At 49.1% G+C, this 14097-nt stretch overlaps 2 protein-coding genes across 4 annotated transcripts in view; both read right to left on the bottom strand.

The window, feature by feature from the left end:
- Positions 1–23: 23 nt before the first annotated feature.
- On the bottom strand, positions 24–9293 carry LOC148339246 (glycogen phosphorylase, muscle form-like). 2 transcript variants are annotated; one of them, XM_088294585.1, is made up of 20 exons: positions 8937–9292; positions 8242–8343; positions 8092–8170; positions 7903–8006; positions 7208–7339; positions 6830–6941; positions 6676–6758; positions 5665–5808; positions 5486–5578; positions 5270–5416; positions 5048–5211; positions 4859–4973; positions 3507–3608; positions 3298–3445; positions 3152–3210; positions 2432–2573; positions 2132–2339; positions 1333–1467; positions 1190–1256; positions 24–565 (listed from the first exon to the last, which is right to left on the bottom strand). In XM_088294585.1, the coding sequence occupies exons 1-20, from the start codon at positions 9177–9179 to the stop codon at positions 422–424; spliced, it is 2523 nt and encodes an 840-aa protein (XP_088150711.1). In that variant the 5' UTR covers positions 9180–9292; the 3' UTR covers positions 24–421. The 2 variants fall into 2 exon arrangements, 1 of the variants encoding a protein (XP_088150711.1); XR_015842938.1 differs by lacking the exons at positions 24–565; positions 3152–3210 and having other exon boundaries at positions 8937–9293.
- A 1456-nt stretch (positions 9294–10749) lies between these two features.
- The window catches only part of sf1 (splicing factor 1), a 21448-nt gene continuing 18100 nt past the window's right edge, over positions 10750–14097 (bottom strand). For both annotated transcript variants that reach the window (XM_088293137.1, XM_088293138.1), the window contains exons 7-14: positions 13859–13948; positions 13602–13785; positions 13412–13527; positions 12598–12705; positions 12321–12516; positions 12035–12242; positions 11279–11443; positions 10750–11186 (exon numbers count right to left, since the gene is read on the bottom strand). In XM_088293137.1, the coding sequence (XP_088149263.1) occupies positions 10852–11186; positions 11279–11443; positions 12035–12242; positions 12321–12516; positions 12598–12705; positions 13412–13527; positions 13602–13785; positions 13859–13948 (1402 nt within the window). In that variant the 3' untranslated portion in view covers positions 10750–10851. The remainder of the gene's footprint in view (positions 11187–11278; positions 11444–12034; positions 12243–12320; positions 12517–12597; positions 12706–13411; positions 13528–13601; positions 13786–13858; positions 13949–14097) is intronic.

Here is a 14097-nt window from a genome sequence, read left to right on the forward strand (position 1 = left end):
AATATCTCACACACGCGCACGTTGCTGTCGACTGGAATGACCGTTTATTGTCAAAGGCAAACATGGACAGACATTAAAACGACAGCTCGGGTATCAGACGTGCAAGAGGTTACGGTACTTGGATGAAAATAGTTGATGGAAATACGACACAAAAGCGTTAACACGTCGTTCATGTTGCCGTCGAACACAAGCGTGCGGGAGAAACACACAAAGACTTACAGTAGACTTGCCATCACAGTGGAGGCCTTTTGGAGTGTTTTGGGGCTCTGGCGAGTGCGCGTGCGTGCGGATGAAGTCTAGATGGAAGTAGAAGTTGGAGAACGGGAATACTGACTAATTTCTCCGTCAATTCAATGTTAGAGAGCTGCAACAGTGAGAGGCTTCATGTTTTTTGTTGTTGTTGTTTTCGTCTACGGGCACTTTAGTCGTCGGGGGCGGCGATCTTCTCCAAACTGGGCTCCATGCCCCAGATCTCTCTGGCATACTGGGAAATGGTGCGGTCGCTGGAAAATTTGCCTGACGCAGCAATGTTGCGGATCACCATCTTGGTCCACTCTTTAGCGTTCTGAACACACACGCGCACGCACGCACACTAATTGGTATTGCACGAGATCAAATCGGATTTCTTATATAAAAATATGCATTCGTATATCAAAGTTCATTTTAGTGAGATTAAATGCTATTTTTAAAATGTTTATAATTCCCGTAATTATCATTAACAATATTTTATTTATGTTAGAGAGAAAAAAAATACAGTACTCATGTATTTTTATTTGCTCAATTACAATAATTCCTTGGAAACATCCCAAAAAATATTTATACCCATTTTAATAAAACAACTCATTTTCTCTCCAAGGATAATTAATAGAATTCAAATGTCCGAATGGGATCATAAGTCAGACCAGTAAAAACAAAATCAGTACTTGGGCCCGACTGCTGACGTGGCCATAAAAAAAGTCCTAAATCCAAAATGAGGTCAAGCAAAGATGTCAAACTCCGCTCGTGGAGACTTGGCGCCTTTTCCTTTTTTTTTTTTTTTTTTCCTCTCGCAGCTGCCATAGAGCCGATGCGAATGAGCAGGATCCTTCGGAGCAACTCATTTGAATCAGGTGTGTTGCAGCAGGGAGAGAAAAAAAAGGCCCTCCAGGGGCGCAGTTGGACACCCGTGACGCTTTTGCCAGCCACTGACCTTGTAGAGGGCGCTCACGCGCTCCTGGCATTTGATGTAATCTTCGTAGTCCGCAAACACCTTGAACCTGCGGTGCGCACACAGAACATGATGATGATGATGATGATGATGATGATGAAGGTATTTGTTGAAAGCTCTGCGACCTGTCGTGGTGCATGAGCATGTTGACCAGATCCTGGAAGAGGTCCACCTGCTGCGGGCTGAACATTCCCGCTGCGATCTGAGACACGGCCTGCTTCAACTCAGGGATGCGGTCGTAGTACGACATGGCGTCGTATCTGGAAAAAGAGCCAGAGACAGCAAAGGCCACGCCCATCATCGTTTGTTTAAGTCTCAATGAAGGAAAAAAAAAAAAAAATCAATCATATGAGAATGTTGGATTTGTTTGTCAAGGTCAAGTCATAATGTTCATTTTTGACGAAAGCCCGACACGTTTCTGAAGCCCATGCAAAGTCTTAAATTTGCCAGAGTAAAATTCTGAATTCATTTTTAAAAAGTGGACACCACACAATGACTAAGATGACTTTTTGGGGCTCCTGAAAACTTGCAACAATCAAAAAATGTGATTGTTTCACAGTCCTTGTGTCTTTGTTAAAAAAAATTGGAGGCAATGTGTTTTCTGTTGTCGTGGTAATGAAGACAAAAATATGTAATTTTTTTTTTTTTGGGGCTCCAAGAATATCGACACATTTTGTAAAATGTAAAAAAAAAAGTTAGACTTTGATAGTCAAATTCTAATGAACGGAAAAAGTCACATTTTAGCAAATGAATTTCAAAACTTGATTCTCATAATGTTCTGCTTTTTATGGAAAAGGAGGCTATTATTCTGTAAAACCCCCCCCAAAAAAATAAAATAAAAAACTAAAACAAAAAGCAAGTTGCACTGCGCTTGTCCCTTCTCCGGTTCATTTGTTTGTGGTGAAACGAGCGGCAGCCCCTCACCCTTTTTTGTCCATGGCCTCCACGTCGCGGACCCTCATGCCAAAGATGAAGAGGTTGTCCTCGCCGGCCTCCTCGGCCATCTCCACGTTGGCGCCGTCCATGGTGCCGATGGTGAGGGCGCCGTTGAGCATGAACTTCATGTTGCCGGTGCCCGACGCTTCGGTGCCGGCCGTGGAGATCTGCTCGGACAGATCCGCCGCCGGGATGACTGCGGATGCAAAAAAAAAAGCAAAACAAAAACACGTCAGCGCCTCGACGCCGCACCGTCGGCTCGGGGGGGGAGCAAAGACGACGGACGACCTTTCTCGGCCAGAGTGACTCGGTAGTTTTCCAGGAAGATGACCTTGAGGCGATCGCCCACCACCGGATCGTTGTTGACGACATTGCCGATGGACGTGATCAGCTGGATGATCAGCTTGGCCGTGTGGTAGCCCGGAGCCGCCTGGACACCGACGGCAAACACTGACTGAATTCTTCTTGAGTTGTTTTTTAAAACCGCCAGCTGGCTTTCCGTGTCCCTTCACGTACCGATTTCAGAAACGCATTCATTCTGAACTAGAGAATTGACATTTTTTCACGAGGAAAAAAAGCCACTTGCTGCGGAAACTAAGACGTAGATTGTTGTCATGGCGATGGAAAAAAAAAATACGAGGCCAAATTCTGAATCAGCAGCACAACAAAGTCTGGAAAAGTGAGAAATGTGTTTTGTCAAATCAATTTGTAAAAGACAAAGAAATAAAAACTACAGTCATTTATTTGGCGTTCAAAAATGTGTTTTTGTTGTTTTTTCAAGCATGGCGTATTTTTTGTTCTCATGAGCAAATTTAGCTTTTCTTTTTTTTCTTTCCCGGCAAAACTTTGGGAAGATGTTTTGAGGCCAAGTTGTTCAAAGGAGATCCAAATTCAAAGATCCCAACAGTCCAAATTCCCTTTTGTACTTTTCCTTCTCTCTTTGAAATGCTTTGTGTTGCTTTTGTCCCGCAAATATTTGTAGGCGCACTCAAGTATTTTTTCTTCTACCTTCCCTCCGATCATCACGGTCCTCGGTGCCCAAGCTTTGTTGGGCTCCTTCCTGATGCCTACGTTTGCAGACGAGAAAAGATTCAAAAGCTTTGTGTCGTTTGCGCGAAGGCATTTACATTTTTCTCCTTGTCGGAAGCACTCACGATTGTAGAGCGTGATGATGTGCAGGCAGTTGAGCAGCTGCCGCTTGTACTCGTGGATCCGCTTGACCTGCACGTCGAACATGGAGGTCGGGTCGATCTTCACGCCGTACTGCTCCTCCAGATGGGCGGCAAACTTCATCTTGTTCTCCTGCGGTCGAGAGGTTGGCTCGGAGATGGACGAGCGAGAAGAGAGAGAGAAGCCGGCTCACCTGTTTGACTTTGGCGACGTCTCGGATGAAGGCGTCGTCGTCGACGAACTCCAGCAGCCCCGTCAGCCGGTCCAGGTCTCGGACGTAGTCGTCGCCGATTCGCTGCGCGGTACAAAGCGGCTCCTTTGAATTTTTTTCAAGCTTACGACATTTGCAGATGACGAACCTCGACTGAAACATTTTCATTGAAAAAATGGAATGCTGACATTTTTTCCTCAGTTTGTATTTTTTGCATATGCAAGCAATAAATGCAGGAAAGCAAAATTCAATTTTCTATCTCATTTATATCCATCCATCTTGTGTAGCGCTTCTCCTCACGCGGGTCGCGGGGGGCGCCGGAGCCTATCCCAGCGATCTTCGGGCAGGAGGCGGGGTCACACCCTGAACTGATTGCCAACCAATCGCAGGGCACACGTCGACGAACAACCATTCACGCTCACACTCATCCCGAGGGGCAATTTACAGTGTTCAATGTTTTTGGAATGTGGGAGGAAACCGGAGTACCCGGAGGAAACCCACGCAGGCACGGGGAGAACATGCAAACTCCACACAGGATGGCCGGGGCCGGAATTGAACCCACGCCCGATGTCGTCTCTCACTGTGAGGCCATCGTGCTAACCAGTCGGCCATCGTGCCGCCCTCTAATTTATATATTGATCTGAATTCTTGCATTGCGCCGAAGTGGGGAGCTCTCCAATCTCGTTGCACACTTGAGTACAATGACAATAAAGGGATTTCTGATTCTGATTCTGACTTGGGAGACTCGAGTCGCTTGAACGACGTGACTTGACAAGTCATCGCGTCTGCATTTGAACACAGTTTGCCTTTTTAGGAAGCAAAGAAAAAGTAGCGACGACGGACGTTTTGTATTTTGTCGGCGTGACTTGCAGGTGCCGAGCGACAACCTCAGCAGCTCCGAAGAAGTCTCATCGTTACGATCGAAGGCACACAAGCGACGAACGTTTGTGGTGAAAATTGAGTTTTGAAATGCTGCAGTGTGGGTGGCAAAATAAGTTTGGCAAAAATGTTTTACATTCAGTCGAGATGTTGCTGAATAAAATAAAAAAAGAAAAAAAATTGTCAATGAGCAAAATTGTGAATATTATATTTATTTTTGATATATTTTGCATATAAAAAGTGATCCAACTGAGCGACTGAAATGAAGCTGATTTTTTTTTTTTTTTTGTGATTCGAAATCGGCATTAAACTCCATTGCGATGTCGCTCGGAATTGAATTCATTCAGCCGAGTCGCACATTTTCAAAGTGAAACGCTTGGGCTGAGAATAAGAAGGAGCGAGTTTTTGGACTTTTCCAAAACGGCAAAGAAACGCGGCTTTGCGAGCCGACCCACCTCTGCGATGACTTCAGCCAGTCCGGGATTGCACATGAGCAGCCACCGTCTCGGCGTGATGCCGTTGGTCTTGTTCTGAAACTTGTGAGGATCCATGTCGTAGAAGTCCTTGAAGCTGCACGCCACAAGAGTCACGGTCACGCGAGCGACGGACGGCGGGCGGCGCCCGAGCGCGCGCGGCCATCTTACACGGTCTTTCGGATGATTTCCGAGTGGATGCGGGCGACTCCGTTGACGGCGTGCGAGCCCACGATGCACAGGTGAGCCATGTTGATCTTCTTGACGTCGCCCTCCTCGATGAGCGACATGCGGCGCACGCGGCGCTCGTCGTCGGGGTACAGCTTAGCCACGCGCTGCAAAGTGCGGGCGAGATCGAGTAGGACGCCGGCGAGGCGCGGCGAGGCCAATTACCTCCAGGTGCCTCCTGTTGATCTCGTAGATGATCTCCAGGTGGCGGGGCAGCAGATTTTGGAAGAGGTCCACGGGCCAGCGCTCCAGGGCCTCGGGCAGCACGGTGTGGTTGGTGTAGGCGCAAGTACGCACCGCGATGTCCCAAGCCTGAGGCCACAACCAGTACGTCTCAACACGCCAGCTCAAAGTCTCACCCAAAGCGGGCACCTTCCGAACCTTCTCCCACGGGAGCCTCTCGGTGTCCACCAGGATCCGCATCAACTCGGGGATGGCCAAAGCGGGATGCGTGTCGTTCAGCTGGATGGCCACCTGCGCGAGCACAGAGAAAAAGGAGAAGAAGTCCGCGAACGCTCGAGTGGTCACTAACAAGTCGAGTCCGCGTCGAATGCGTCCACCTTGTCGGGGAGCGCCGACAAATCCAAGCGCACAAACTGGGTGGAGCCGAACTTGGACGCTTTGAAGCGCCGGACGATGTCCTGGAGCGTAGCGGCCACCACAAAGTACTCCTGCTTCAGACGCAGCTCCTTCCCTTCAAAGAACTAAAAGACGGGACACGTCAGGTGCCATCACCACTCTGCATTTTTACACACTTTTTTTTTTTTTTAATCGGGTCCTACCAACTTGGAATTTTTTTTGGGGGGGAAACATGGAAGTTCCTTCCATTGTTATGCAGAAGGCAGTTAAATTTCTGTCATGCTGAAAAAAAAACACGCTTTCTCGTTGAGACCACTTGTGTCCCATCTGGGGAGAAAAAAAAATCTAAATCTGGATGTCACTTCATTTCTTGAATTTCAACAAAAGGAAGACAGAAGTGATGGTGTTCGGTGGCCCTTCCACTTTCAACCGCCTGGCATCTTATCTCAAACTTGGGTTTGAAACCGGACACCGATTTGAAACGAGATCGGCAATTGGGCGCTGTCGTCCGATTGGGCTTCTTTCATCTCAGGCAGCTGACGAAGGTGAAGGAAGCTTTTTCTTTCCAAACATTGATGCACGCCTTGGTTCCATGTCGGCTAGATTATTGTCATGCGCTCGACTTTGGAGTCAGCCGGTCCTCCCTCAAGCGCTCCAAAATGTTGCGGCTCACGTCACCCCGATCTTGGCCTCTCTTCACTGGCTCCCGGCGCACTGTTGCCAGTCCTTCTGACCTCCCATTGGATGTTAGGCAAGCCCCGCCCCTTCTCTGTCCACTTTTAAAACTCGTTTCAAGACACATTTTTACTTTTGGGCTTTCGACACAACATGAGACTGTTCACCGTTTTCTGCTTTCTACCGTATCATTAATTGGCGCTTTCATTGGATTTAATACGACGTCATCTTTTAAAATCGGCGGGAATCGGATGAGGAATCAGTCGGGTCGTAGTTTTAAATACAGGGACGAACGGCGTATGTAGTGATTGACTCACGTTGTCATTTGGGTAGAGAACCCTGGAGATGTTTTCAGCCAGGTTCCTGTCGAGCACCGCTTGGATGTAGCCGCCGACGTTGACTGAGGGCCAAAAGACATCGCTGTATCGGACGGTCGTCCGCGTGACAGCCGAGCGACCACACGCTACTCACAGTCTTGAAGGTTGAAGTCGCACGGGGCCTTGGCAGACCACAACCTCATGGTGTTGACGATGTTGTTTCGGTAGCCGGGCACTGGCGTGTCGTAGGGAAGGGCCAGGACCACCTTGACCCCCCCCCAAAAACAAAACAAAACAAAAAAAAAGCACATGCGCTCCCATCAGCCGCGAGATACTCGGATTCTGCAGCCATCAAGATAGCGTTTTTAGACAAGCGCGGACGCACAGAACATATTGTAACTTCCCTTTCAATGGAGATGACAAGAATGTCAGCACGGCATGGGACTGAAAGGACTTTTTTTATTTCTTCCTTCCTTTTGCGCCGTCGCGTTCAAGGAATTCCTTCCGGCGATCGGGCGGCCGTCGCACTTGCCTGCGTGTCGACCCATTTGACGCCATCCGCCGTGTGGTCCACCCGTCCGTAGAAGTGGACCGGGCGCATGTACTCGGGCCGGGCCTTCTCCCACGGATTACCGTAACGGAGCCAGTCGTCCGCTTCCTCCACCTGCGTCAACACAGTCAAGTCGTTTCTTCGGATCGATTACCTGAAAGGTGACGATGTGCTTTCAACTCGTTCAAGGAAGAACGGCTCGCCGGTGCAGTGGAGCCTGCAAACTTGAGGTTTAGCAACTGTGGATTTTGGTGGGGGGGGTCTCTTTCTTTTTTTTTGTCCATTTTTGATGTAATATTGAACATTTGTCAGTATTTTGTCAATGTCCCGTGGACGCTTCCTCTCACCCACGAGCAGCAGAGCTCCACCGCACTACACAATTTCAGCCTTCACATTTCGAGAGCCGGCACATGTTCAATTAAAAAAAGACAACTGAGTGAATTTCGAATCAGTTACAGACCAAAGCAGGAAGTGAATCAGAATCAATTTAGGTCATCGCAATCTGGCCCTGCTTTTTTTGTTTGTTTCTTTAAACATTTAAAGTGGCTATTTTTCCATCGGATTCATCAAGAAAATAATCAAGAGATGAATCGATTACAAAAACAATGTTGAACCGCAGCCCTACGAGAGAATGCGCGACTCTGAAGCGCGCCGGTGACTTCAAAAAGTTTGCATACCTGCCGACCGTCGACGATTTTCTGATTGAATATGCCAAACTCGTAACGGATGCCGTATCCGTAAGCGGCCAGCCCGAGCGATGCCATGGAATCCAGGAAGCAAGCTGAGGACAAAGTTGGCGGACAGAAGTGAGACAAAGCACTCCAAAACAAAACGCCGGCCTCGTGGGGAAAAAGCTTCACGCTCACCCGCCAGACGACCCAGACCGCCGTTGCCGAGGCCCGCGTCTTCCTCCATGTCCTGCAGCTCCTCCATGTCCAGGCCCAGCTGGGAAACGGCGGCACAGAGACGAGCGCGTCATCGAGCGAGTCGACGCCTCGCCGTGGGCGTGGCCTCACCTGGTACGTGGCCTCGTCGCAAGCGTTCTCTAAGGCCAGGTTGACCATGGTGTTCTGAAGGGTCCGGCCCATGTAGAACTCCAGGGAGAGGTAGTAGACCCGCTAAATGGAGAGAGCGCTTCGCTCATTTCCACTTCAAAATCCATCAGCTTTCATTGAGTCGACACACGCCGTGCGACATAACGGCTTTCTGCTCAAGGTTACGCGCGACATTTTGGACTTGCGGGCCAGCGTACATTTTTAGTAAATGCCGTGGACTGCTGAAAATGGACGCTAGGTCGCAAACGGCCCCCAGGCCGTAACTTGGATACCCCTGGCTCAGATCTTTAATGCAGATGACCCAAACGGGGGTCTTTTGTGTCCATTTTCTATAGCACTTGTCCTCATTCGGGTCACACAAAAAGATGTTGCGCAGGACCACAACGACTGTTACGTGAGCAGTTGACGGGATAAACAACAATTTATTGACTTGATCCCAAAAGAGGACTCGCACTGGCCTTCGGTCTGTCTGTCTCCTTTTGGCACGCACGCGTACACCTCTCCACTTCTCTCTTCTCTGTCACTCGTTTATTACTCTCTCAATCTCCCTCCCTCTTCCTCCCTCACTGCAGAGCAACCCCCCCCCCCCTCCTTCCTCATCCGAGCGTACGTGCCGGACTGCGGCACCCGAGCGAAGCCGAACCGCGTTCGCTCACCTTCGGATCGGTCTCGTAGTAGTGCTGCTGCGTGCGGATCCAGCGGCCCACCAGGTGGTCTCGGACGGTGTTGGCCAGCGCAAAATAGTAGTCCCGCTTGGTGGCCACATTACGGTCCTTCACCAGCGTAAAATGGAGATGTCGGTTGAAATTTAGCTTGAGGTCGGCCACGTTCTCCGCGCCAGCCAGACCCCGAACCGAAATTTGTTTTCTCTTCTCCTGGTCTGTTAAAGGTTTGGACATGTCGACGGGCGGTTTTGCGAGCGAATGACGAATTCGAAGACCACCTGTGAAGCGAGCGCAGTCGGAAGTCGCTTTCCTGCGGTATTTATATGGTCCGTCAAGCCAACGGAATTGAATGCGCCTTTTTCCGGTTTGTGCTTGTCAAAATTAAGTGTTTCCGGTAAAGGCATCCTCCATTCAAAAAGTGCGTGACCACGCACCAGCCTCAATTTGAGGAGCGACTGCCGCTGGAATTAATTAACGCCTTTCTTTTTCATATATTTATGGCGGCCATGGATTATATACGAAAATATTTATATTAACAAATCCAAATCAAAGGACCTCCCCCCATGTAATTGTTCTCTGAATAACAAGTTATGTAACCTCAGGATAGGAGGTCCCCGGACTTAAAAGGGAAGACAAGTACAAAAAAAAATGTACATTTTTTTTCCTATGGCCCCCCCACTCGTCTAAAGACAGTGTTCCGTTTGTAACATATGAAAATACGATCTGAGCAGAAAAAAACAAATATTATCCATTCCTTTTTTTAGGGGGAGGGGGGGGGTCATTTAGCCTTGAACAGACACTTACTGTCACTTAAAATTACATCACAGCACCCATGAGCTCACTTTACGAAAGTCACATGAGAAATCTTTTTTTTTTTTAAAGTTGACTGTCGATTTGAGTTCTTTCGCAATTTGCATCTTCAGGGGACAGCAAAATGGGGGGGAGGGTTGCTGCTTAATGATCCACAACATCAAATCAGAGTGCCATATGTGACGACATGTGGACACACACAACACATCAAAAAGGCATGTTTTGATTGGACTGCCCTGAAAAAAAATTCATAACGAGACATCACACAAATTCAAAGAATCAGTTTATTTCTGATCAAGCCAGTTAACCAAATGAGTGAGGCAACAACAGGAACAGAATTAAACAAACATTGGAAATGCAATTGCTGGGTTTGTTTGGTCTTGCTCAAGCAAGAAAAGTAGACGGCTTCATTTGATAGCGGAAACAAACTAACAAAACAAAACGGTCCGTCTCCCAGCATTCAAATTGACCAGGAGGACTATTTTCTCCGTTCAAACTCAAACGTCACGACTGAGAAACATGCCAACAAATCCTTCAAAACTAAAATACATCACATCTTATTACAAAAATATTACTCTTCGTTAAGAGAAATCATCGATCGGAGTGGCGCTTTATCCACTCAAAAAGCCATCAGCTCTTGAAATGGATCATGCAAGTTATCAAATTTGAGGTCTTGATTCAGTAGCCAAAGCAAAACAAAGTGCATAGCACTGCACAACCTGCCGGGATAGATCCTTTGCATCGATACAAACTTTAAAAAGTGAAGAACTCTTCGATTTTCACAACGTCAACTAACATCCTATCTGGAGAACGTCGTTACAATAGAGGAACCATACAAAACCGGAAATGGCCGCATTGTATCCCACCGGCCATCTGTTAATTTTCCACAATGGCGCGTTTTCATTGACATGGTCAGGGAGGTGTTCATTTGACACTTTGGACTTCAAACGGACATGCCCCCCCCCCCCCCCCCCCCCCCAAAAAAGTCATCTGGTGGCATACAAAGCAAAGCACAAGTTTTATTTGTGAACAGATAATCTATCGATGACCTCAGTCCATTGGATGTGACGTGGGCGCGTCTCTTCACATTAGGTTGTTAATTCTGGGGCGGGGGAGGCGGCGGTGCTGGGGGCATGCCAAACGGCGGCATACCCGGTACGCCCATCCCCATCATGACAAAGTTGGAAGGGTCCATTGGCGGCGGGGGAGGTGGCGGCGGCACGTACATCATGCTGGCTGAGCCGGGGGGCGGCGGCGGCGGAGGAGGGGGTGCGCCAGGGGGAAGGGGTGGTTGGACTCCCGGGGGAGGCGGCACCATGGAGGGAGCGCCCATCGGAGGTGGGGGCTGGGGCGTTGAGGCCGCCGGCTGCTGTGACTGTTGCCATGGAGGGAGAGAGCCCGTGCCAGGGCTGGATGTGGTGGTGGGGGTATCTGCAGGGGGAGGAAAGAAAAAAAGCAAGTTGAGTGGGTTCTCAGCACTGAATGAATGAGTAGGTACTTTTTTTTTCTTCCCATGTTCTTACTTTGTTGCCAGGGTAACGGGGTGCTTGTTGCCATGCTGCTCGTCGGCGGTGGCGGAGGAGCCTGCTGTTGCCACGGCGGCAAAGGACCGGAAGGGGGCGGCGGTGGCTGACTGTTGGGAGGAGGTGGCGGAGGGGGCATCATGCCCATCGGGGGGGGCATCATGCCTGAGAAGGACAACACAATCCAAAAGGTCATGTGAACGCTTCACTAAAGAGTCGCTCCACACACCAACTCAAATGACGTCAAAGTTTATGTACGCAAACAATGATTTGGTCTCAATTCACTCTCAAAAATTGGCGTGCGTGTGTCTCAGGGTTACAATAGTTTGGGATTTTTCATGATTGTTTGATTTAATTTGGATTAGTTTTCAGAGCAGGTTTGTTAGTTTTGCTGTTTAGGTTGTATTTCTTTTTTTTTTTTAATACATATTTGCCAAGTGCAAGATTAAAAAAAAAAGTAATTGTGAATTGCATAATTATGTCAATGACAATTCAGTACACGCGACTGACTTTCCTGCTCTTGCATGGACATACAAATAAGCCAAAATGAACCCAACAGCTCATGTCAGATGAAAACTTAAGGACCATTTTTGCTGTCGTTCGTTTTACAAAGCAAAGATGTCGTTTCAGTTATATCGATTTTGTTTTTTAATTTTCTTCTCGTGAAGTGCAACCTATTCCCGGCAAATCACCGAGATACTTCTTTGGTGCACTTTGTGGAAGCGCCAAATGTGTCTGAAAAGGCTTTGTGCTCACCCATGGGGTGTCCGTGAGGTCCGGGGCCCTGGCCCATGGGCGGAGGGGGGGGCTGCATCCACGGGGGAGGCATGCCGTTGGGGTTGGGGGGCATGGGATGGCCTCCCATACTGGGCATGGGGGGAGGGAAGTTGTGAGGGCCTCCGCCGTGCATGCCGTGGAAGTTCCTGTTGTCGTTGGAACCGGAGCTCATCCAGGGAGGTCGGCTCTGTGGGGGAGACACGCAATGAGTCTGAAACTAAGTGAAAACGCCATGGGGAGGATCGCGAGCACAATAAAGAAATACCGGTGGTACTTGGCCGCTGTTGGGCACAGAAGCTCGGGGGGGCCCGCCCTGCGGGCCCGAGTGCCCCCCGCCGGACGCCGGCAGCGGGGCCTCCCCCAGCTCGGCCATGAGCGACAGGTACTCCTTGTCCATACGAGCCTTGTCCTGCGCCGACTGCGGGGGCTCGCTGCCCGTCGCTCTTTGGGCAGAGAAGGTACTGCGCCGAGCAAACACGGAGGCGTTTAGTTTGGACGACAAGTCACCCGGTCAACTAAGAACGGACGGCGATCAACTTTACCTGGTGTACTTGCAGTCCGAGGAAATGTGGCCGGCTCCGCCGCATTTTGTACACAGGGTGGTGTTGGTGATGCTGCGGGGCTCCGTGTTCTGCCAAGGACGCAGGATCCTACGGACGGCACACGTTTCAATTGTTTCAACGGTACGCCGATGGGCAAAGTGCGATTCCTTTTTGGCGGTTGGTGACGAGCATGTACGGCAACAATTACTCGAGAAAAGTTGTAAAGGTGAGTTGGATTGCTTTCGAGGTTCAACGCGAAATTAACATTTTTAACAGTGCTCCTTTTTACAAGCCCAATGAACACAATTCAAAGCAGTCAAGACACGACTGGTTTTGTTTTTGCTCAGGTGAAACTAAAACGGGTGACTTTCAAAGGAATACGGGAAATTGCACCCATCACGTCGTCCAAAAGTAAGAAGAGGAATGTATCCGTTTGTGGGCTCCTCAAAATTGAAATCATCTGAAAGCAATTCATATGTATGGACTCAAGTTGTGAATTGGAAAATTGCTTTCAATAATTCAGACAGTTGATTCGGACCATTTGTTGGGTGTCCGTTATTTGGACTATTTTCAAATCACTTCACGGTAAATGCATGGAGTCAAATTCTAAACTATGGCCTGACCAATTTTGGACCCCGCCCCCTCCTCTCGCAAACACATATTGAGAGGCGTGAAGCGCTTTGGATCATGGATGGCTGAAGGACTGGCAAAGAGAGGTTTGTTTGGCGTCATCACATTTTTCTCCGAATTGTATTTGAGCAAATATCGGCAACGGCCTGAAAAGCTTCCAATTCAAAGCTTGCTTGCGACCGACCTGTTGTCATCTTCCCTCAGCGTGCCGTTGAGCCTGGCCAGCTCCCGCAGTTGCATCTTGCGCAAGTCGTTCTGGTCCTCGGGCGTCTCGATGCCTTGCTTGAGGATATTGCGGATCTGCGAGCGCGACGTTTTCATTGGAATGAGGCAAAAGGAAAATGTCAAGTGAGGATGCGCGAGTAGATGACCACCTGCTCCACAGCTTTCTTGACATTCTCCATCGTGTTGGCCGTGACCAGCGCGTGCAGAGGCTCGTCCTCGCCGGGCAGCATCTGTCCGTCCTTCCTGCCCACCTTGCCCTCCTTCACGGAGCCTTTGCCGCGGATCATGATTTTGGCGCAGCATTCTTTTTCAATGTTCTTCAAGGTGTTACCGCTGGTAAACAACAAAGCAAAGCACAAATGAGACGGCGGCGAGACCACAAAGACTCGAGCCGCAACTAACTCACCGCGGGCCAATCAGCAGACCGACAAAGTTGATCTCGGGGTATTCGTCTTGAGGAATCATCACTTTGTCGTTGACTCTGGTGGCCGGAGGTCTGCGCGCAAAAAGGACGGCTAAGTCAGCGGCACGACAATTGCACGACGCTGCCAAAAAACAAGAATGGGCCCCGTCTGCATTTACATCATCAGCAGCACGGGAAAATTGGCGCCAGTGATTTTGCCACCCCCTTTTAAAGCAGCGTAG

Source organism: Idiotropiscis lumnitzeri, chromosome 4 (assembly GCF_059441095.1).
Source record: "Idiotropiscis lumnitzeri isolate Australia: NSW breed Sydney's pygmy pipehorse chromosome 4, RoL_Ilum_1.0, whole genome shotgun sequence".
In the NCBI taxonomy this organism is placed as follows: domain Eukaryota; kingdom Metazoa; phylum Chordata; class Actinopteri; order Syngnathiformes; family Syngnathidae; genus Idiotropiscis; species Idiotropiscis lumnitzeri.